This window comes from Mobula hypostoma, chromosome 17, assembly GCF_963921235.1.
Source record: "Mobula hypostoma chromosome 17, sMobHyp1.1, whole genome shotgun sequence".
Taxonomy (NCBI): domain Eukaryota; kingdom Metazoa; phylum Chordata; class Chondrichthyes; order Myliobatiformes; family Myliobatidae; genus Mobula; species Mobula hypostoma.
In genome coordinates this window covers 47,406,163-47,430,589 of record NC_086113.1, presented here as the reverse complement: position 1 = coordinate 47,430,589, position 24,427 = coordinate 47,406,163, and the positions used below count along the sequence as shown (strand labels likewise).

General features: G+C 41.6%; 1 protein-coding gene across 1 annotated transcript; it reads left to right on the top strand.

The window, feature by feature from the left end:
• Window positions 1-752: 752 nt before the first annotated feature.
• gmnn (geminin DNA replication inhibitor) lies at window positions 753-21,248 on the top strand. Its single transcript, XM_063069865.1, has 7 exons — window positions 753-859; window positions 2,603-2,667; window positions 10,601-10,702; window positions 11,541-11,697; window positions 11,794-11,876; window positions 11,965-12,075; window positions 19,112-21,248. Exons 2-7 carry the CDS (start codon window positions 2,611-2,613, stop codon window positions 19,298-19,300), a joined length of 699 nt encoding a protein of 232 aa, XP_062925935.1. The 5' UTR covers window positions 753-859; window positions 2,603-2,610; the 3' UTR covers window positions 19,301-21,248.
• Window positions 21,249-24,427: the final 3,179 nt, after the last annotated feature.

Sequence of the window (24,427 nt, the reverse complement as noted above, 5' to 3'; positions counted from 1 at the left end):
GGGCGATATTTAGTAACATGAAACGAATTGAAGCAGCAGAGATGTGGTTTTTGAGGAGGATGCAAAGAATATCATGGACAAAACGAATATCTAACGAGAATGTCATGAACAGAGCAAACACAAAAAGAGAAATAATGTATGAGATCATGAAAAGGCAACGTAACTTAATTGGACATGTGATTAGGAAAGAGGAGTTAGAATGCACGGTAATTATGGGAAAGATTGAAGGGAAGAAAGCAAGAGGAAGACAAAGACAAATGATGATGGAGACAGCAGCCAGAGAACTGGAAATGAATGCCAATGAATTGATCCACTTGACCCGAAACAGGAGTGTGTGGACCATGGCAGTCACAGCTCAAAGTGGGCACGGCACCTGATGAGGATGATGACACCGTTGTGTACATTCAAGCTAAGTGAGCAGAGATAGAAAGCAGCAAAAGAAACGCCGAAGTTTTCCTTGTACCGAACTCCAGTGCTGTTTATCCCCAAGGCAGTAGCGCATGCGCATGCGCAAACATTTCCGCTGCCCTCACTCGGTTTAAATTGTACGCGCGAGCACTTGCGTCACTCTCGCGTAACCCGCGGCTTTTCCCTGCCGTTCGTTTTTCTTCTTCTCGGACGAACATTTATAGCGCAGACGCTCTTGCATTTTGTGAGGGATATGCTGCTGATAGCAAGGGCGGATTTAGGAAACGTTGATTTTACCTTTCGCCCACAATGCTCGTCGCCGGGCCCCGCCTCCCTGCGCGCGCGGCTGTCACGTGACCAGGAGATATTTTAAGCTCGAGCCGAAGGCGGCAAGGGGAATTGCTCGGTAGCGTGAAGGTGCCGGTGCGGTCTGACACACGGCCGTGGGCGGGTGAGTGGCTGCTGTGGAGCTCCTTCACCGGTGGTAGGGGACTGAGGGCGGTCAGTAGCTTCTCTTGGGATTAAGGGTGGACCTTTTCCCCCGGCCAGGGTTGCGGGTCCCGGGCCCCGCGCCGGGTCTGTCCGATCCCGACCGGGTGGGTTAGGGCTAGCCTCTTGTTATGTAAACCCTGCGTCGTATTAGATTGTAAGGACTCTCTTTGCATCCTAACACGCCCGACCTAGTGGGTATCCACCTGTCCTGGGCAGCTGGCCGACCCCCCCCCCCCAAACATCTCCGGTTTGTACGTTTGTGCCTGTAGTTGTAATCAGTCTGTAATTGCCTGTGGGTTCGACTAACACGATTTAATGCTGCTGCATTGTTTGGTCGTAGTTAATCCTGTCTGCATCACAGTCGGCATACAGTTAGATGTCCCAATTGGATGGGTTTTGAATGGAGGTAGTTGTGTTGAGGGATGCTCGAAAGGGAATCGTAATAATTCGAAATCGTAATCTGAGCCATTTAACCTCGATGCTTCTAGAATTGTTGGGCTCTAGTGAATTGTATCTATTTGACGATTTCATTGCATCTCCTAATGCACTAAAGTTGTCAATTTGGTGATATTTGAAATTACCATGAATAATTTTTGTTTTGTCCCTGCTTAGAATAGGTTGCAGTGTAGGATGCTTGCTGCTGCTGTTCCTTTGTTCTTTCCTGATGAAGCACTTTCCCTCCAAACGAAGTTTCCATCTGAAGCTATATTGTTCATATCCTGGGACATCAGTACGAAACATTAGATCCTTGAATTGCTCTGCATTTTTAAAAAAAAATATCAAATTGGAGGGACGTTTTCAGTCAGTTTGTACAAGTGCAGCTGGTAACGTATTGACGTACAAAGCTGTTCAATCTGTTCAGTATGCTGTCATGTCTTTTATCACTTAACTTCTGTGATGAGTGTGACATTCCAGCTTGAGTCATTTCTTGAAAAACAGTAATTAGTTCAATTTTTATGGATCTGTTCATACAATTTTAATCACTGGTACCTATCTGGTTTGTGATTGTCCAAGGCAATATTTCACCTGTTGTAGTTGAAATGCTGGTCTGAGCACTAGTAAAATGGTGTTAGAATCCACTGCACCACATTCTTGAAGGGTCTTAAAGGTGTAAAACTGATTGGAAAGCGATTACTGTATTCTGCCTTAATTTTGAACAATATGTGGGCAAAGCACATTCTTTACCAGAAAGAAAACCATTACAACGTTCTGAAAGTGTTCCATTTACTTTTTATAACCCGGATTTGAGGAAGCAGTTGTAAATTTCTTGAGTCCCTTTTGAATGGAGGTGTTTGGAAATAGATTGAATACAAAATGTATGAACAGTATGGAATTCTGTTTCATGGTATACACATTTTTATACCTTAAAACAGCCCTATCATTTTTTAAAATAGTCTTAGTTCAAACTGTAACAGTCATTTAACTCAAGTTTTCAGTATTGAAGTTCCAATTAGTGTAACTTTTTGAAGTTTAGAAAATAAGCTATAGTGGTAAGGGGTAAGAGGATGGGTTGGTCTGGAAGCTAAAAATTTAGTATCTCATTACAAATCTTACAAGGTCCTAATGAGGTCTGAAATCCAAATGCATGCTTTATGACAAAGGGTGAGAAACAAACATGTAGATCAAAGGCTGTTAGGATGCTTTTTCTTTACTGTTTTAATGGGCTATTTGAATTTCATTTTCAGTTCTTTTTGCCTTCTAGGTCTAACAATGACCACAAATATGAAACACAGATTTGATGCTGATAACAGCACACCTTCCATAAAGGTAAATATGCCAGTAATGATAATGGTCTTGGCACACTATGGTATGGATGAACATTTACAATGGGTTTGCTTGCAGGGAAATAAAACTTTCCCATTGGCAAAGTTTTTAAACTGCATTTTGCTTTAAATTGTTGGTATTTAGATTTAATTGTTGGTATTTAGATTTAGTAAATGGCCAGATTTACAGCTGCTTCAAAAGTCAATCTATTTGCATAATATTAAAACATACCTTACTCTTAAAGTTTTTGTACTTCAGGTACTGTTTTATAAGTGATGGGTTAACTGCTGAAGCAGCATTGTTGGCATATGTTCACCTTGAAAAATTACTAAGCTGCATGGTTTAATCTTTAATGATGTCTACAACCTTTTGTGTAGCACTTTCCCACGCTTGGTAAGGTGTGTCCTACACCATGGGAGTCATAATCTGTAGTGAAGTAACTTTACCGTGGGAATTCTGTTACTACATGTAGAATATAAATTATTTTCCCACGCTTGCAATGTAATGCATGAATACAGCTAACATCAATCCTAATCATGCCTTTAATCTACCTTTGTTTTCTATTTTATGGTAGAAGCTTAATCAATCATTAAAGAAAGATGAATCAATTCCAACTTTAGTAAATAAAGCTTTGTACTTGGGTTAGGTACAGTGATAAGGCAGTACTCCAGAATAGGACACTGATTTGGTACCCGCCTTAACTGCTTGGGCTAATGTATTCTGAAGTATACAACTTAATTTGGGCCTAGTAGGTACAATTAATGATTTTTACTGGTTAGAAATTTTTAAAAGTATTGAATGCAGTTCTTATTTCTGTAGTATTTAAAACTTTAGAACTTTGTAAGCCTTGTACTGTCATAGCTGTCAATGGTCTTTCATTTGGATTGTTTATAATTCACTCATTTGATGTAATGTGATTGATGATGTTACCATAGCTGTTTGCATGTGACAGCAGCCACACCCCGGGTAACGGCTTCGACAAGCTGGCTAAACCAGGTGAGGGTAGTCGACGGGTCTCAAACCCTCGGTGAGATAGGGAGTTGTCTATCCTAGCACGTGAAGACAGACTCCGGTGGATTGAACGGACGAGACCGATGGAAGGTCCAACGGTCAAGAAGGCGGCCTCTGCAAGTATCATGGAATGTATAGAGCAGGACAAGACACAGAAGACGTCCTGGTCATCTACTGCGCCTAGTCCCATCTCCAGCCGTCTTGACTCTGTCTTGCCACTGGATCCAGATGGAAATTGGGAAGAGAGTGAGGCTGACACTGTACAACTCTCCCACACTTAAATCCAAATCACACGCTAGTCTTGACACCAACATAATGGTGTTGAGGTCCTCATCGACGTCAACGATGGACGAACACACACAACACAGCAGTATTTCTATCCATAAATGAACTTTGTAGATGCAGCATGGTGCAATTATCATATTTAAATGCAACCAGAGTAACTTTTTCAGAAGGTTGTTAAGAATCAATTATGTAAGCTTGTATAGGGCAGGTTAGGTAAGTGCGATAGATTTCATTCCTGTGCACAAATCTAGGAAGGGAGATCTTTTGGTATTTTAGCAAAATGTTTAGAATGGAAAAGGAAAAGTAAGATCTGCAGGGCTTTGCAAACCATTATGTACTGTTTAGATTTCTACATCTCGTGTACTTGCCTTTGGACCCAGTGTGCTGTAGATTTGATTTCGCATGTGCTGGGTTGCTCTAACTTGGCATTTGAGTTGGAGTATAAGATTTACCTACAATTTCAGGCGTGTGTAATACATGATTCTAGCAGGTTGATAGGGTGGATACCAAGGGGCTGTTTCTTCTAGCTGGAATATCTCAGACCAGGTACACACTATGAGGATATGGCTGAAATGGGAACATATTGGAATTTTTTGGCTCCAGTGCAATCTTTGATTCTGAGGGAAATGTGGGATAAGGGACCAGAAGTATGTTGGAGCATAAAACATCAGAGCAGAATAAAGTCATTTGGCCCATTGAACCTGCTGTGCCATTCCATCATGGCTGGTGTATTTTTCCTCTAAACCCTGTTCATTCTCTTGTCTTTTCTCGGTAATCTGTTGCCAGTACTAATCAAGAATCTATCAACCTCTACTTTAAATCTACCCAATGACTTGGACTCCACAGCAGTATGTGGCAATGAATTCTAGATTCACTGCCTAAAGATATTTCTTCTCCGGCCCCCCCACCCTCATCTGTTCTAAAGAGATGTTCTTGTATTGTAAGGCTAGGCTTTCTGATTCTAGACTCCCACATGGTAGGATACATCCTCTTTTCACTCCCACCCCATTCTTATAAACTCCAGTGGGTACAGCCCAGAGCCTTCAAAACACACCTAATACTATTCCTGGGATCGTTCTGGAGAAGCTGCCTCTAGACCTCTCCAATGTCAGCAGATCCTTGTTTAGACAAGGACCCAAAACTGCTCCGTAGTCTTAAGTGGGGCCTCTGCAATGCCTCGTATAGTACTTGCATAAATTGGGAGACTGCTTCGCTGAGTATCTACATCCGTCCGCCAGAACAAGTGGGATCTCCCAGTGGCCACCCATTTTAATTCCACTTTCCATTCCCATTCTGATATGGCCTCCACTGTTGGGATAAGACACTTAAGTTGGAAGAATAGCACCTTGTATTCTGTCTGGGTAGCCTCCAACCTGATGGCATGAGCATTGATTTCTCAAACTTCTAGTAATGCCTGCACACCATTTCTCATCCCTTTGTCCCTCTCTCATGTTATTTCCTTGCCTGCCCATCGCCTCCTTCCCCCTTCATTCTTTCATGGCCTTCTCTCTTTCACCAATCAGTTTGCTAGCTCTTGGCTCCATCCCTCCCTCTCTTAAATTTCACCTATTGCCTGTTGTTTCTCTGTCTCTCTTCCCCCCCTCCCCCCACTTCTTTCAAATCTACTCCTCAGCTTTTTTCTCCAGTCCTGCTGAAGGGTTTCGGCCCAAAATGTTGACTGTACTTTTTTCCATAGATGCTGCCTGGCCTGCTGAGTTCCTCCAGCATTTTGTGTTGCAAGAATTTGACATTTTCTGTTCTTTTTGTTACTTTTCTAAAGGTTTTATTTAATTTTTTTTCTATCAAAGTCACCCACTTCTCTCCTCCTTCCCCCCTGCCCCCCCCCCCATCCACCTGCCTGTCTTTTTGATATTGTATCCTTGGACATCAGGTTCCCAGTTGTGATTTTTTTTCAACCACAACTCAGTAGTTGTACAATGTCATAATTTTTATTGCACTACAAAATTATCTACCTTGTTTCATATTGCATTCATTCAAAAATAAAAGTCCTGTATTCACCACCCTTTAATTCTTAAGCCTTTATGAACATTTTGTTACTTATTCTGGAGACTTCCATTACTTCTGCATGCTCCTTCCCTTACTTTATCTATACTTTCCATGCTGTTGAATCCACTCCCCTCCTATAGAACTATAGAAACTACAGCACAGAAACAGGTCTTTTGGCCCTTCTTGGCTGTGCCGAACCATTTTCTGCCTAGTCCCACTAACCTGCACATGGACCATATCCCTCCATACACCTCCCATCCATGTATCTGTCCAATTTATTCTTAAATGTTAAAAAAGAGCCCGCATTTACCACCTCGTCTGGCAGCTCATTCCATACTCCCACCACACTCTGTGTGAAGAAGCCTCCCCAATGTTCCCTTTAAACTTTTCCCCTCTCACCCTTAACCCATGTCCTCTGGTTTTTTTTTCCCCCTTGCCTCAGTGGAAAAAGCCTTCTTGCATTCACTCTATCTATACCCATCATGATTTTATATACCTCTATCAAATCTCCCCTCATTCTTCTACGCTCCAGGGAATAAAGTCCTAACCTATTCAACGTTTCTCTGTAACTGAGTTTCTCAAGTCCCGGCAACATCCTTGTAAACCTTCTCTGCACTCTTTCAACCTTATTTATATCCTTCCTGTAATTTGGTGACCAAAACTGAACACAATACTCCAGATTCGGCCTCACCAATGCCTTATACAACCTCGTCAGAACATTCCAACTCTTATACTCAATACTTCGATTAATAAAGGCCAATGTACCAAAAGCTCTCTTTACGACCCTATCTACCTGTGACGACACTTTTAGGGAATTTTGTATCTGTATTCCCAGATCCCTCTGTTCCACTGCACTGCTCAGTGCCTTACCATTAACCCTGTATGTTCTACGTTGGTTTGTCCTTCCAACGTGCAATACCTCACACTTGTTAGTATTAAACTCCATCTGCCATTTTTCAGCCCATTTTTCCAGATGGTCCAAGTCCCTCTGCAGGCTCTGAAAACCTTCCTCACTGTCTACTCCACCTCCAATCTTTGTGTCATCAGCAAACTTGCTGATCCAATTTACCACATTATCATCCAGATCATTGATATAGATGACAAATAACAATGGACCCAGCACTGATCCCTGTGGCACACCACAAGTCACAGGCCTCCACTCAGAGAAGCAATTCTCTACCACCACTCTCTGGCTTCTTCCATCGAGCCAATGTCTAATCCAATTTACCACCTCTCCATGTATACCTAGCGACTGAATTTTCCTAACTAACCTCTCATGCGGGACCTTGTCAAAGGCCTTACTGAAGTCCGTGTAGGCAATATCCACTGCCTTCCCTTCATCCGCTTTCCTGGTAACCTCCTCGAAAAACTCCAACAGATTGGTCAAACATGACCTACCACGCACAAAGCCATGTTGACTCTCCCCAATAAGCCCCTGTCTATCCAAATGCTTGTAGATTCTGTCTCTTAGTACTCCCTCCAATAACTTACCTACTACTGACGTTATACTCACCGACCTATAATTTCCTGGATTACTTTTCGATCCTTTTTTAAACAACGGAACAACATGAGCCACTCTCCAATCCTCCGGCACTTCACCCGTAGACAGCGACATTTTAAATATTTCTGCCAGGGCCCCCGCAATTTCAACACTAGTCTCCTTCAAGGTCCGAGGGAACACCCTGTCAGGTCCCGGGGATTTATCCACTTTAATTTTCCTCAAGACAGCAAGCACCTCCTCCTTTTCAATCTGTACAGTTTCCATGGTCTCACTACTTGATTCCCTCAATTCCATAGATTTCATGCCAGCTTCCTTAGTAAATACAGATGCAAAAAACCTATTTAAGATCTCCCCCATTTCCTTTGGTTCCGCACAAAGCCGACCACTCTGATCTTCAAGAGGACCAATTTTATCCCTGACAATCCTTTTGCTCTTAATATACTTATAAAAGCTCTTTGGATTATCCTTCACTTTGATTGCCAAGGCAACCTCATGTCTTTTAGCCCTCCTGATTTCTTTCTTAAGTATTTTCTTGCACTTCTTATACTCCTCAAGCACCTGATTTACCCCCTGTTTCCTATTCATTTCATACAACTCCCTCTTCTTCTTTATCAGAGTTGCAATATCCCTTGAGAACCAAGGTTCCTTATTCCTATTCAATTTGCCTTTAATCCTGACAGGAACATACAAACTCTGCACTCTCAAAATTTCCCCTTTGAAGGCTTCCCACCTACCAATCACATCTTTGCCAGAGAACAACCTGTCCCAATCCACGCTTTTTAGATCCTTTCTCATTTCTTCAAATTTGGCTGCCTTCCAGTTCAGAACCTCAACCCTAGGACCAGATGTATCCTTATCCATGATCAAATTGAAACTAATGGTGTTATGATCACTGGAACCAAAGTGCTCCCCAACACAGACTTCTGTCACTTGCCCTAATTCGTTACCTAACAGGAGATCCAATATTGCATCCTCTCTAGTTGGTCCCTCTATATATTGATTTAGAAAACTTTCCTGAACATATTTTACAAACTCTAAACCATCTAGACCCCTAACAGTATGGGAGTCCCAATCAATGTATGGAAAATTAAAATCCCCTACCACCACAACTTTGTTTCCTGAAGTTGCCTGCTATCTCTCTGCAGATTTGCTCTTCCAAGTCTCGTTGACTATTGGGTGGTCTGTAATACAATCCCACTAATGTGGCCATACCTTTCCTGTTTCTCAGCTCCACCCACAAAGACTCAGTAGACAAGCCCTCTAATCTGTCCTGCCTGAGCACTTCTGTAATATTTTCCCTAACAAGCAATGCTACTCCCCCACCTTTCATTCCTCTGCCTCGATCACATCTGAAACATCGGAACCCTGGAATATTAAGCTGCCAGTCCTGCCCCTCCTGTAGCCAAGTTTCACTAATTGCTACAACATGATAATTCCACATGTCAATCCACGCCCTCAACTCATCCGCCTTCCCCGCAATACTCCTAGCATTGAAATATATATACTATTTAATTTAAAGCCCTATCCACAGCCCTAGATACACGATTCACCAGTACTCTGGTCTCAGCATGGTTCAAGTTGACCCTGTCCCATTGGAACAGCTTCCGCCAATACTGATGCCAATCTCCCACAAATTTAAACCCGGTACTCCTGCAGCTTTCAGCTATGAATTTAGCATTCTGATCTCATTAATCCTTGATCTGATTGATTGGCAGCATTGATAGATTGTTGATCCTCTGTTCTGATTTTCATTGTAGCTTTTTTTAATGATGTTCTGTGTGCAGATCATCAATTGTATATATCACTAAAGCCGTGAAATGGGTTTGAGGATGTGAAGAGGAGGTTTCCTCTTTGGAAGAGTCTAAAATTAGGATCACTAATTGAAAGTAGGTAATATTTTTAAAGGGTGATTTCCCCCCCAGCCCTTAAAATATTGTTCAAAAGGCAGTATAAGTCAACTTAAGTTTCTGTAAGGCAAGGCTAGATGATGTCTAATGAGCAAGGAAATAAAAGCTTGCTGCTAGGTAGGAAGGCAAAGTAAAGTTGGTCAGACCTATGAATATTAGTAATGGACCAGGCTTTAATAGCCTCATAATTAATGTTTTTATATAAAATGAATCTCCATTTAATTTTGGAATTGAATGTTGTATAACAATATGCTTATGAATATGGTTGAGCTAATAGCACATTGATTTGAAATTGTGTAGTATCGATTTAAAAGTAGATTGTTTCATAACGTCCTATTGTCAAGATTCAAGTTGACATCTCACCTTGATACCATAGTAACTGGGAAAGAATTAATGGTAGTTATCAGGTGGGAGGCTCTTCTGACTCTTCGTGGTGGATAGAACAAAAACAATTAGTGTGTTTATTTGGTGCTATATATTCAATATAATGCCTTGATGAAAAAATCCATTCCCGTTTTCTACATGTTTGCCATCTTGTAACACTGATCAAAGCTTATAGTTGTAGCTTAAAAAATCTGTCGCTGTTGGAAATGATAACTTTTTTTCATGACTTGGGCTTTTCAGCCAATTGAGTTTTTCTGGCTTTAGTATTCTAATAAGCCCCCCCCCCCCCACCTCAGACCACATGCTCTGAAGTACAAATAGAATACTGGAAGTGTTCAGCAGATATGTCATCCATTTGTTGGTGCACGACCAGAGTGCTTCCAAATCTGTTGAAATCCAGCACCTTTGTTACATAAGCAAATACTACATTTGAAAAATTTTCAATGAGTGCCTGTTGAAGTCCTTTGTAAGTATTTAATCTGAGGAAATGATGTGACAATGAGTTCTTTTCCTTTCCCACAAACTGCCTTATATCTAGAACTTGAGGTCTCTGAAAAAGGCAGGGCTATCAAAGTGACTTTGGTTTGCTAGTTGTGATTTGTTGTTGCATTTGAAGAAAATAATTGTCTATACCATTAACTGGACTTTAATGAAAATGGGTATCTGCTCATTTGTCTGTAATCACCATTGATGTTCATTCAGATGGTGAGATTGGGAAAGAAGCTTTAACTCAGTTAATATTTCAGAACAATCCTCAGTGAGTTTTACTTGAGCCCTGCAATATTGCCCAATATACAAAAGGTACCTAATAAATATTCAGCATTGATTTTGTTTCTACTAGAATTTCACCAGTGGAGTTGCAAGTCATACATCACTAAGACGAACATTACAAGTAATTCAACCTGTTGCTACTTCGGATCAGCTTGTTGGCAGGATAAATGAGGTAGGTCACATGCAACTTTCCTCACTTCACCTTAATGTTCATATGCAAGTAATCTAGGTTTGGTGTTTAATTTTGCTTTGCATTAATTTTTTATGCCAAGTTTCCAGTCAGCAATTGGAAATTGTTCATGGAATTGCAATTTCATGGTAGAAATTGATTTGTGTAATTGGCTTTCATTCCTTTTTGTCTTTTACACAAACAAGAACTACGTTATTTGGTACAGGAGTGGAACTTTGGAACAGTGTGTGCTTCTGATGTAGCCCATCCACTTCGAGGTTTGATGTGTTGTGCATTCAGAGATGCTCTTCTGCATGCTGTTGTTGTGACACATAGTTATTTGAGTTACTGTTGCCTTCCTGACAGCTTGAACCAGTGGCTGTTCTCCTGAGATCTCCAAGGCATTTTCATCCACAGAACTGCCACTTAGTGGATGTTTTTTTTTGTTCAGGCCATTCTCTGTTAACTAGAGACTGTTTGTGTGACAACCCCAGGAGATCAATCAGTTTCTGAGATGCTGAAAACATCCATTCTGGCACCAATAATCAGTCCACAGTCAGTCACTTGGATCACATTTCTTCCCCATTCTGATATTTGGTCTGAACAACCGAAACACTTGAACATGTCGGTATGCTTTCATGCATTGAGTTGGCTGATACTTGCATTAATGTGCAGGTGTACCTAATAAAATGGCCAGTGAATTTTAAAGCAAAAGCATAGAATAAAGGTGATGATTTGTCTGCTGAATGGTCTCAACACCAAAGTTGACTGTCAGTTTCCTTGCCTGAACCACTGAGTTTCTCCAGCTTATTTGTGTTGATCATTTGTATTTGTTTTGTAGTCCCACAAGCAGTCTCCTAAAAGAAAGTACTGGAATGATGATCAACCAAAGAGCTGCAAGAAATCACGCACACAGATCCCTCAAGACTTTGCAGGGTGCAACAATGAAAACTCAGGGACTGATATGACAAAAGAAGCTTACCAACTTCTTGTTAAGTGTAAGTGTTCTGGTTCTGTTACAACATTTGGAAATACAAGCATCTTGGCTTTTAACTTTCCACAGCAGATTAAATCTTATGATTTGGCATTTGCAGCAAATCCTAGTTCTCTGTACTGGAAGGAGCTAGCAGAGGAGCGGAGAAAAGCCCTTTTCCAGGTTTTGCAAGAAAATGAAAGAGTAAGTACTATTGATATTATCTAATCAGTCATCTGCCATCTGAATACTAAAATTTAGAAATGATTGAAATGTACTCTTCTACTTATAGTTACACAAAGAAATTGAACTTAAAGATGAAGATATTTTGAAGTTGCAGAAAGAGAACCAAGATTTAATGGAATTAGCAGAACATGTACAGTACATGGCTGATATAATTGAGGTGAGTAGATTTCTGAGTTGGGTGGTTTGTCATTGAACACCAATAGTGGAGTGGTTAATGTAATGCTATTACAGCTCAGTGTCAGAGTTCAATTCCAGTGTCTTCTGTAAGGAGTTTGTATGTTCTCCCTGTGATCATGTGTATTTTTTCAATGCACCAGTTTCTTCCTCCAACAATTTAAAGACCTACCAGTTAGTAGGTTAATTAATCATTGTAAATTATCCTGTGTTTAGCTTAGTGTTAAATAGGTGGGTTGCTGGGTGGCATGGTTTGTTGGGCCAGATGGTTCTGTTCTGTACTCTAAAATAGAATAAATATATAAAGCCTGGATAAGGACATTTGAAGCTTGGTTTTAGCACTTGTACCAGAAATACTTGTTATACACTGATTGGAATTGAACCTGTGGCTTTAAAACTTCATCTAAAATTTTCATCTTTCAAATTTTCAAGTTTATAAATATGAATTTTTCATAATGCAATTTTAATTCCTGGGGTAATTTCATGCCATATGATTGCTGTTAAAGGAATTTTAAATTTAAGTATCAACAGCTCATAAAACAGTTGAAGCAATGAAGTAATTTTATAAAAGTTCTGGATTATTCCAGCATTTAACGATGGCTTGACATTTTTATCATACAATTCTTATTTTACACTAAATTGCTCAGTAACAGTTAAAGCAAATGTCCACTAGTAGAACTCAGGTGCAAATTTCCAGGAATTTGGGAACATCTGGTTTTATTGTACCTTATTATTTTCCTCCCCTCTTATATTCCCTGCTGAATGTTACTTCTAATGCATCCCTGAACAACTAGTCCCTTAACCACTTGTGCTGATCTCAGAATTGGGTGCCTGGGAGGGGGCAGGTACACTCACCATTTTGGCATCTAGATTAGCATTTGAAGATAATAGATCAAGTGCTGATAAGTGGCATTCATATAGAAAGACACTTGATGCTCAGCTTGGATATTGGGCCAAAGAGCCTGTTGCTGCTGTTCTGTAATTTCTTGCTTTGGGGAGATTGTTTCAAGCATGTCTACAATTTGCACTACTGAAATAGTGTGTAATATAAACTCTTCAATGTGTGCATTAATCTGCTATAGTTATTTTATAGCCTTTGAATATGAGTAAATATCCTTAAGAATCTTTGGAGTTTCCTTACTACTGATGTAAGGCTCAAATGCCTATAATTTGGTTTGCCCTGCCTTCAAGGGAACAATATTGGCTATCTTGCAACCCTCCTGAGTATAGAGGATAAGCATCTCCTAAGGCCCCAGCAATCTCCTTCCTGCTTCCATCTTTGGATAGATTTCATCAGGCCCTGGGGACTTGTCCACATTGGGTCTTTTTCAAGACACTCAGCACCACCTTTTATATTGACATTGTGTAGAATATCAACATGTTCCCTAATTTCACCATTCTCCATGTCTTTAGTGAATGCTGATATGAAGCGCTCATTGAGGAGCTTGCAAATTTCTTGTGGCTTAGTACATAAATTCCCTCCATTGTCCTTCAGTGGATTTATCCTTTCCCTAACTAGCCTCTTGCTTGTAACATGTGTAATATGCCTTGGGATTCTCATTAATCCTACGTGCCAAGGATAAGTCCCCTCTTCATCTTTCTAATTTGTTTTTCCATACTTCCTGTATTCAAGGGCCTTTTTGATCTCTGCTTTCTTAGCCTAACGTGCTTCCTTTGATTAAACTTGCAATATCACTGTCATCTATGGTTCCTGAACCTTGCAGCCTTTCCCAGTCAGGAGTTCTGAATTCTGGCCTCTATGATAGAAACATAGAAAATAGGTGCAGGAGTAGGCCATTCGGCCCTTCGAGCCTGCACCGCCATTTATTATGATCATGGCTGATCATCCAACTCAGAACCCAGCCTTCCCTCCATACCCCCTGACCCCTGTAGCCACAAGGGCCATATCTAACTTCCTTTTAAACATAGCTAATGAACTGGCCTCAACAGTTTGCTGTGGCAGAGAATTCCACAGAGTCACCACTCTCTGTGTGAAGAAGTTTTTCCTAACCTCGGTCCTAAAAGGCTTCCCCTCTATCCTCAAACTGTGACCCCTCGTTCTAGACCTCCCCAACATCGGGAACAATCTTCCTGCATCTAGCCTGTCCAATCCCTTTAGGATCTTATACGTTTCAATCAGATCCCCCCTCAATCTTCTAAATTCCAACGAGTACAAGCCCAGTTCATCCAGTCTTTCTTCATATGAAAGACCTGCCATCCCAGGAATCAATCTGGTGAACCTTCTTTGTACTCCCTCTATGGCAAAGATGTCTTTCCTCAGATTAGGGGACCAAAACTGCACACAATACTCCAGGTGTGGTCTCACCAAGGCCTTGTACAACTGCAGTAGTACCTCCCTGCTCCTGTACTTGAATCCTCTCGCTATAAATGCCAGCATACCGTTCGCCTTTTTCACCGCCTGCTGTACCTGCATGCCCACTTTCAATGACTGGTGTATAATGACACCCAGGTCTCGTTGCACCTCCCCTTTTCCTAATCGGCCACCATTCAGATAATAATCTGTTTTCCTATTTTTGCCACCAAAGTGGATAACTTCACATTTATCCACATTAAATTGCATCTGCCATGAGTTTGCCCACTCACCCAACCTATCCAAGTCACCCTGCATCCTCTTAGCATCCTCCTCACTGCTAACACTGCCACCCAGCTTCGTGTCATCCGCAAACTTGGAGATGCTGCATTTAATTCCCTCATCCAAGTCATTAATATATATTGTAAACAACTGGGGTCCCAGCACTGAGCCTTGCGGTACCCCACTAGTCACCGCCTGCCATTCTGAAAAGGTCCCGTTTATTCCCACTCTTTGCTTCCTGTCTGCTAACCAATTCTCCACCCACACCAATACCTTACCCCCAATACCGTGTGCTTTAAGTTTGCACACTAATCTCCTATGTGGGACCTTGTCAAAAGCCTTTTGAAAATCCAAATATACCACATCCACTGGTTCTCCCCTATCCACTCTACTAGTTACATCCTCAAAAAATTCTATGAGATTCGTCAGACATGATTTTCCTTTCACAAATCCATGCTGACTTTGTCCGATCATTTCACCGCTTTCCAAATGTGCTGTTATCACATCCTTGATAACTGACTCCAGCAGTTTCCCCACCACCGACGTTAGGCTAACTGGCCTATAATTCCCCGGTTTCTCTCTCCCTCCTTTTTTAAAAAGTGGGGTTACATTAGCCACCCTCCAATCCTCAGGAACTAGTCCAGAATCTAACGAGTTTTGAAAAATTATCACTAATGCATCCACTATTTCTTGGGCCACTTCCTTAAGCACTCTGGGATGCAGACCATCTGGCCCTGGGGATTTATCTGCCTTCAATCCCTTCAATTTACCTAACACCACTTCCCTACTAACATGTATTTCGCTCAGTTCCTCCATCTCACTGGACCCTCTGTCCCTTACTATTTCTGGAAGATTATTTATGTCCTCCTTAGTGAAGACAGAACCAAAGTAATTATTCAATTGGTCTGCCATGTCCTTGCTCCCCATAATCAATTCACCTGTTTCTGTTTGCAGGGGACCTACATTTGTCTTTATCAGTCTTTTCCTTTTTACATATCTATAAAAGCTTTTACAGTCCGTTTTTATGTTCTCTGCCAGTTTTCTCTCATAATCTTTTTTCCCCTTCCTAATTAAGCCCTTTGTCCTCCTCTGCTGAACTCTGAATTTCTCCCAGTCCTCAGGTGAGCCACTTTCTCTGGCTAATTTGTATGCTACTTCTTTGGAATTGATACTATCCCTAATTTCTCTTGTCAGCCACGGGTGCACTACCTTCCTTGATTTATTCTTTTGCCAAACTGGGATGAACAATTGTTGTAGTTCATCCATGCAACCTTTAAATGCCTGCCATTGCATATCCACCGTCAATCCTTGAAGTGTCATTTGCCAGTCTATCTTAGCTAATTCATGTCTCATACCTTCAAAGTTACCCCTCTTTAAGTTCAGAACCTTTGTTTCTGAATTAACTACGTCACTCTCCATGTTAATGAAGAATTCCACCATATTATGGTCACTCTTACCCAAGGGGCCTCTCACGACAAGATCGCTAATTAACCCTTCCTCATTGCTCAAAACCCAGTCCAGAATAGCCTGCTCTCTAGTCGGTTCCTCGACATGTTGGTTCAAAAAACCATCCCGCATACATTCCAAGAAATCCTCTTCCTCAGCACCTTTACCAATTTGGTTCACCCAGTCTACATGTAGATTGAAGTCACCCATTATAACTGCTGTTCCTTTATTGCACACATTTCTAATTTCCTGTTTAATACCATCTCCGACCTCACTACTACTGTTAGGTGGCCTGTACACAACTCCCACCAGCGTCTTCTGCCCCTTAGTGTTACGCAGCTCTACCCATATCGATTCCACATCTTCCCGGCTTATGTCCTTCCTTTCTATTGCGTTAATCTCTTTTTTAACCAGCAACGCCACCCCACCTCCCCTTCCTTCGTGTCTATCCCTCCTGAATATTGAATATCCCTGAACGTTGAGCTCCCATCCCTGGTCACCCTGGAGCCATGTCTCTGTGATCCCAACTATATCATAATCATTAATAACAATCTGCACTTTCAATTCATCCACCTTATTACGAATGCTCCTTGCATTGACACATAAAGCCTTCAGGCACTCTTTTACAACTCTCTTAGCCCTTTTTAATGCTTGCCCTGGATTTGTCGGCCTGCCACTTTTACTTTTCCCCTTTGTACTTTTTGCTTCTACGCTCACTTTACACCCCTCTGTCTCTCTGCACTGGTTCCCATCCCTCTGTTGTGAACTAACCTCCTCACACCTAGCCGCTTTAATTTGATTCCCACCCCCCAACCCTTCTAGTTTAAAGTCACCTCAGTAGCCCCCGCTAATCTCCCTGCCAGGATATTGGTCCCCCGAGGATTTAAGTGTAACCCGTCCTTTTTGTACAGGTCACACCTGCGCCAAAAGAGGTCCCAATGACCCAAAAACTTGAATCCCTGCCCCCTGCTCCAATCCCTCAGCCACGCATTTATCCTCCACCTCATCGCATTCCTACTCTCACTGTCGCGTGGCACAGGCAGTAATCCCGAGATTACTACCTTTGCGGTCCTTTTTCTCAACTCCCTTCCTAGCTCCCTATATTCTTCTTTCAGGACCTCATCCCTTTTCCTACCTATGTCATTGGTACCTATATGTACCAGGACCTCTGGCTCTTCACCCTCCCACTTCAGGATATCTTGGACACGATCAGAAATATCCCGGACCCTGGCACCAGGGAGGCAAACTACCATCCGAGTCTCTGGACTGCGTCCACAGAATCGCCTATCTGACCCCCTTACTATCGAGTCCCCTATCACAACTGCCCTCCTCTTCCTTGCCCTACCCTTCTGAGCTACAGGGCCAGACTCTGCCAGAGGCAGGGCCACTGTCGCTTCCCCCGGGTAAGCTGTCCCCCCCAACAGTACTCAAACAGGAGTACCTGTTGTTAAGGGGCACATGTTATGACTGTGAGGGCAGTTTGCTGTTCTCGGTGTCGGATGTGGGAGGCCCTGGAGTCTCCAAGCCTCCCGGACGTCTACATCTGCGCCAAGTGCATCGAGATGCAGCTCCTAAGGGACCGCGTTACGGAACTGGAGCTGCAGCTCGATGACCTTCGTCTGGTCAGGGAGAGTGAGGAGGTGATAGAGAGGAGTGGAAGGCAGGTGGTCACGCCGGGGCCACGGGAGGCAGACAAGTGGGTCACGGTTAGGAGGGGGATAGATGTGGATTGTCCCACTCAGCTGCTCCCAATCTACTTAGAATCAGAATCAGGTTTATTATCACTGGTATGTGTCATGAAATTTAACTTAGCAGCAGCAGTTCAATGCAATACATAATAGAATAAATAAATCACCATATGTATGTTGAATAGATTAAAAATCATGCAAAAACAGAAATAATGTATATTCAAAAGTGCGATAGTGTTCATGGGTTCAATGTCCATTTAGGAATCAGATGGCAGAGGAAAAGAAGCTGTTCTTGAATTGCTGAATGTGTGACTTCAGGCTTCTGTACCTCCCACCTGATGGTAACAGAAAAAGGCATGCTCTGGTGCTGGGGAGGTCCTTAAAAGTTGGCACTGCCTTTGAGAGAACACGCCTTAAAGATGTCCTGGGTACTTTGTAGTCTAATACCCAAGATGGAGCAGTCTAAATTTGTGACCGTCTGCAGCTTCTTTTGGTCCAGTGCAGTAGCACCCCGCCCCCCCCATACCAAACAGTGATGCAGTCTATCAGAATGCTCTCCATGGTACATCTATAGAAGTTTTTGAATGTTCTTGTTGACATACCATATCTCTTCAAACTCCTAATGAAATGCAGTCACTGTCTTGCCGCCTTTATAGCTGCATCAATATGTTGGGACCAGGTTAGGTCCTCAGATCTTGACACCCAGGAACTTGAAACTGCTCACTCTCCACTTCTGATCCCTCTGAGGATTGGTATGTGTTCCTGCCTAGTAGTTGTATTGGCCTTCCCCCAAGTTAGCATTTTCAGCTGAAAATCAGTCTTGCCCTTGCACATAAGACTGAACATGTATGGTTGCTGTTCCCAAAATGTACCCTCACTGAAATTTCAATCACCTGGCAAAGCTCATTCTTCAATGAAGTCTAGCACAGCCCTAGTGGGACAATCAGCAGGAAATCTCCTTTATGCACCCAACAAACCCTGTTCCATCTAAATGCTGACGTGGGAGCCCCAGTCAATATTGGGGAAGCTAAAATGACCACAGTAACTGATTTTGCAATTTTTCCATGATCTGCCTGCTTATCTGCTGTGGCTCCTGTGGTCTATTGATGCTTATTCTAACCTCAGCTAGTGAATGCAACTTGTTCCAGAGTTCTACTTGCATGGTCTCACTGGATGAGTCCAAGATATTCTTGCCACCTTCAGACCATCAGTCCTGTGTTAATTATCCTAGCCCTACTTTGCTTGATTTGAATTAGTTTAAATCCTTGAGTAACCATTTTTTTTCTGCGCAGAAATTAACTGGACAGAGTGCTGATGAATTAATGCTGGAGTCAGAACAGGAAGCTGAAGAAGCACATGGTTCTGAAGAGTTGAAGCTGGAATCACAAGAAGCTGAGGAAACAGAGTCCAAGCTGACTATTGAACCTGTAGAAGAATCTGATGACAAATGTTCCTTGAGAGAATCTGAGGAAGAAGATTAGGCACAATCATTTTCTTGACTGCTTGAGCTGCTGACACCAAAAGGGAGGGAGATGTTATTCCCATTAGTCTGGAAGAAATTTCCAGTGATGCTGCAATAAACAATGCCAGATGTACAAACTGCCATCCTTGTCATTTCGTGGACTTTTAATCTTGTGGGAAATGTTTGAGTTGATTGCATATGTTACTTTTTGTAGCAATATGATGGACAAAGTCATTAAATTTGACTTTGGTATGTAAAATGCATTCCAGGAAAGCTGTATATTTAAGAGTAAGTGCTTTTAGTCGATGTTTTAGTATGTACACTAATAAATAACTTGTAAAGTTTTTCATTTCACCTTGGCATTTGATACTAAATGTTTCCTTATTGACGATTTGCAAGTCACTTGCCTGTTTCCAAGAAGTGTATTTATTTTTGTCTCAAATTTTAATGAGAAATAGTTGAAGTATGTAAATAGTGATCCATGTCCATTAATGTGCTGCATTTCATAAATGGAAGTGAAATTGCATTTTAGTGGGTGATAAATTATTGTAATCAAGGTAGGGATTGGTGTGTATGTGGTAGTGGAAGATGCAGAAGAGCATCATGGTGAAATGGGTAGAAAGCACTGCAGATACAGGATGTCAATAACTCATTTCCAGCATATTTCGTTTGATATATTGGTATTCAACATTGCAATATAGTACTGGACATTCAGTTTGTTTTAAATTTATGATGGATATTCAGTGGTTTTGTTACCCATTTGGTTGGTACAAGTTAGTCTACTTGGAGTGAAACTGAGCTGGTATTGCACTCAGAACCATGGGAGCACTGAATCATAAATCACCCTTGAATGCCATAGCTGTTTAGATATTCAGAAAATACAAGAGATCTCATTAAGACTACAATCTAGTTTCAGGTCAAATTATATACAGTAATGCAATACAAAACTAAATTTACATTCTGGTTCAATTTCAGTAGTACTGATCTGGTGCTTTAAAGATAGTAAGTTTTAATCTTGAATAACTTGATGTCTGTATTCACTTAGTCCTCTTGGGACAACTTAGTACATTGAAGGTACAACTGTTAAAGGGGTAAAGGAAATTTCGGTGGCCTTGATTGGAAGAACTACTGCAAGATCAAAATGATTCTTGCCTTCTGATGAGAGTAGTTTGGTTGTGTGCTACAATTTAATTGCAATTGAAGTGAATTCAAATACACAGCTAAGGTATGTGATTGGTTCATCTACCATGGATATAATTATTGGTTTGGATTAATTTCTCAGTTTTGCTTTTTTATAACTTCACTGGCAAAAATGGTTAATTTTCAATTCTGTTAAGTGATTGGCATTTTAACTTGGAAGAATGGCAAAATACTAATGTTAAATTTCCTTGATGTGATCATTGTGAAGTTTGTGTTCTGACTATTTAATGGCAATGATATAAATTTGGGTACCTGTTGTGCCTTTGAAGCAGTGTTTGATTTCTCATAACTTGGTAGCTTAAGAACATGTGGATTGTGGGGACTTCTACACCTGATGATTTATTTGCATTGGATAAAAATGTAGACTTGAGTTTTGATCATCTGCAACACAATTGGCATAGTCCAACAAATTCAGTAACAGGAATGATGTGGTTTCACTCTTGCTTTATATATGCTAATTGAATCATAATACCTTAATTTGTAAGCTTCTAGATAACTAACAATGAAGTAATGTAACCAGTTTTTGCCAGATAGTGGTGTCAATGGAATTTGAATAATGTATTCAGTTTGACTTGCCGGGTATCATTTGTGCTTGACAGTGTCAAACCAGTACTTGGAATGTAACTTATCAATAAGTACACCTTGTCCTTATCTACATTGTTCTCCCAATTTCATGCTAATTGTTAGGCACACTACCAAATGAGTGAATACACATATCCAAATTTGATCCAAAGGCCTTGGTTATGAATACTAACAAGTGTTCACCTACCCACACACTTGATGTATTGCAGTGCAGGATTCCTCAAGTCTTGCTACAGTAATGTTAAGGTAGTAAATATTGGTTGAAAGATGCCATTCAGTGGTGATCCTGAATGAAGAGGGAAATGGATCTGAATGTTGCTCCCAAGTATTAAATGGAACAAAGCATAGGATGTTGTGCTGACCTTTTAACCTGCTACATAGCCCTCTGCTTTTCTATCATCCATGTACCCAAGTGTTTCTTAAATGTTCCTAATGTATCTTCCTCTACCATCACTCCTGGCAGGGTGTTCCAATCACCTTAAAATTATGTCCCTTCATTAGCCAATTCTGCCCTGGGACAATGTTTAGCTACCTGCTTGGCTTGTGCTCCTTATCTCCCTTGTACATTTGTCAGGTCATCTCTCATCCTCCTTTATCCCAAAGCCCTGGTCTGTCACCCTATCCTCAAGTCATGCTATAATCCAAGCAGCATTTTGATGGGGAAGCTAGTGCTGATGCTGCATCTGCTTGAGTCCACAACCCTCTAGCTTTTTTCAATACTGCATTGGAGCTTCTATAGCAGGAGATTATACAACCAATCTGAATGCTCACTGTGCAGCTGTGGAAATATGTTAGTCTTTGGTAACATTAAAAAAAACACTCCAAATTCCTAATGAAGTATAGCTACTGGTGTACTGTCTTTGTGATTGCATCAATATGTTGGGCCCAGGAAGGAGCCACTGAGATGTTGACATCCAGGAACTTGAAGCTACTTACAATTTCCACTGTTGACATCTTGATGACTGGTGTGTTTTCTGACTTTCTTATCCTAAGTCTGCAATTGGTTTTACCATTGAGTGTAGGTTGTTGTGATTGATCAATCTCATGCCTATACACTGTTTCATTGGCATATTTATAGATAGCATTTGAGCTGTGACTAGCCATCATCATTTTATTTTAACTGGAGATAGTGTGGAACAGCCCTTTTGGCTTGGCAATCCACCTATTTAATCCTAGCCTAATCACAAGACCATTTATAATGACCAATCAACCTACTAACTGGTTCATCTTTGGAATGTGGGAGGAAACCCACATGATTTCAAAAGGATGTACAAACATCTTACGGATGGTAACACACACACAAAATGCTGGTGGAATGCAGCAGGTCAGGCAGCATCTATAGGAAGAAGTGGACTCAAAGGGTCTCGGCCTGAAACGTTGACTGTGCTTCCTGTAGATGCTGCCTGGCCTGCTGCATTCCACCACCGTTTTGTGTGTGTGGCTTGAATTTCCAGCATCTGCAGATTTTCTCGTGCTTGTGATCTTACGGATGGTGTTGGAATTGAACTCCTTTGCCCTGAGCTGTAATAGTGCTGTGCTAACTGCTATGTTACTGTGGTGCCCCATGAGTGTAGAGAGAGTAGAGCAGTGGGCTGAGAACATCTTTGATCATCTCCTCCCGGTTTACAAACACCCAACTTGTGTGTAGTCTGCACGTGCAATTGAGCACTCTAGTAGGAGTATGGCAGGATGGATGTGCCACTGCTCTGGAGCTGCAGGTATTTTCTGACATTTTCTGTGTTTGTGCCTCCATTTCTGATCTGAGACCTATTATGGTTATGTACAGTTCACAGGAATAGAAAGTTTCAATAACTTGGGAGTGGGGGGTGGGGATGAGGAGTCCCTATACATTGCTTTCTATGTAATAAAGTGAAATATTATGAGGAAAAACTTCTTCACACAGAGACTGGTGAATCTGGAATTCTCTGCCACAGGAAACAGTTGAGGCCAGTTCATTGGCTATATTTAAGAGGGAGTTAGATATGGCCCTTGTGGCTAAAGGGATCAGGGGGTATGGGGAGAAGGCAGGTACAGGGTTCTGAGTTGGATGATCAGCCATGATCGTACTGAATGGCGGTGCAGGCTCGAAGGGCCGAATAGCCTACTCCTGCACCTATTTTCTATGTTTCTATTACTGTAGATGGCAACACACATAAAAGTTGCTGGTGAACGCCAGGCAACATTGCTAGGAAGAGGTACAGTCGACATTTCAGGCCGAGACCCATCGTCAGGACTGTAGATGGATTGACTTTACTGGGACTGAATATATCCAATCTCTGCATTTATGGATAGTTCCTATAAAACTCTGGTTTCTCTGTAATGCCAAAACAAAAACTTTCCCCTAGAAACATTTCCACTTTCAACATGTGATTTAAAACGGAACAGTACAGTGTGGCTCTTCAGCACATGATGTTCTGCCACCCTTATAACCTACTCCAAGAACGATCAACTCTTCCGCCTCCACATGAGCAGTCATTTTCTAACATTCACCTGCCTATCTAAGAGTATCAGCCCTTACCATCACCCCTGGCAGTGTGTTCCTTAGTAACCACCAATGTGTGTAAGAAACCATATACTTTCTTCCAATCACCTTAAAATTATGTTTCCTCACATTTCCACCCTGAGGATAAGTCTCTGACTGTCCACTCTCTCTCTCTCTCTCTCTATGCCTCATAACATCTTGTACACCGCTATCACATCACCTCTCATTCTCCTTCACTCCAAAGAGAAACGTCCAATCTAACCCTTCACTGCCACATAGGTCTCTATTTTTCTTTCATCCATGTGCCTATCTAAGAGTCTCTTAAATGTCCCTAATGTCATTGCCTCTACCACCAACCTGGCAGTGGCTTCTTTGCACTGTAAAATCTACTTCTTACATTGCCCTCCATACATCCCTTCAATCAACTTAAAATTGTGCCCTCTTATATTAACCATCGCCACTCTGGGAAATAGGCACTGGATGTTCACTCTGTCTTTGCCTCCTTTCATCTTGTACACCTCTATCAAGTTATCACGACTCTTGAACTCCATCCATTGAGTAATGAAGGCCAACATGCCATGTACTTTCTTATCAACCCTATCAACCTGTGCGGCAACTTTATGTGATCTGCAAACACTAACCTACCCTTCTACTTCCTCATCTAAGTCATATGTTAAAAATCACAAAGAACAGGGTCCCAGAACAGATCCCTGCGGAATACCACTAGACATTGACTTCCAGGCAGAATACGTTCCATCTACTACTATCCTCTGCCTTCTTTGGGTAAGTCAAGTCTGAATCTATGCAGCCAACTTTCTGAATAAGCTACCATGGGGAACCTTGTCAAATGCTTTAACAAAATCCGTATGCAACTGATCCGCT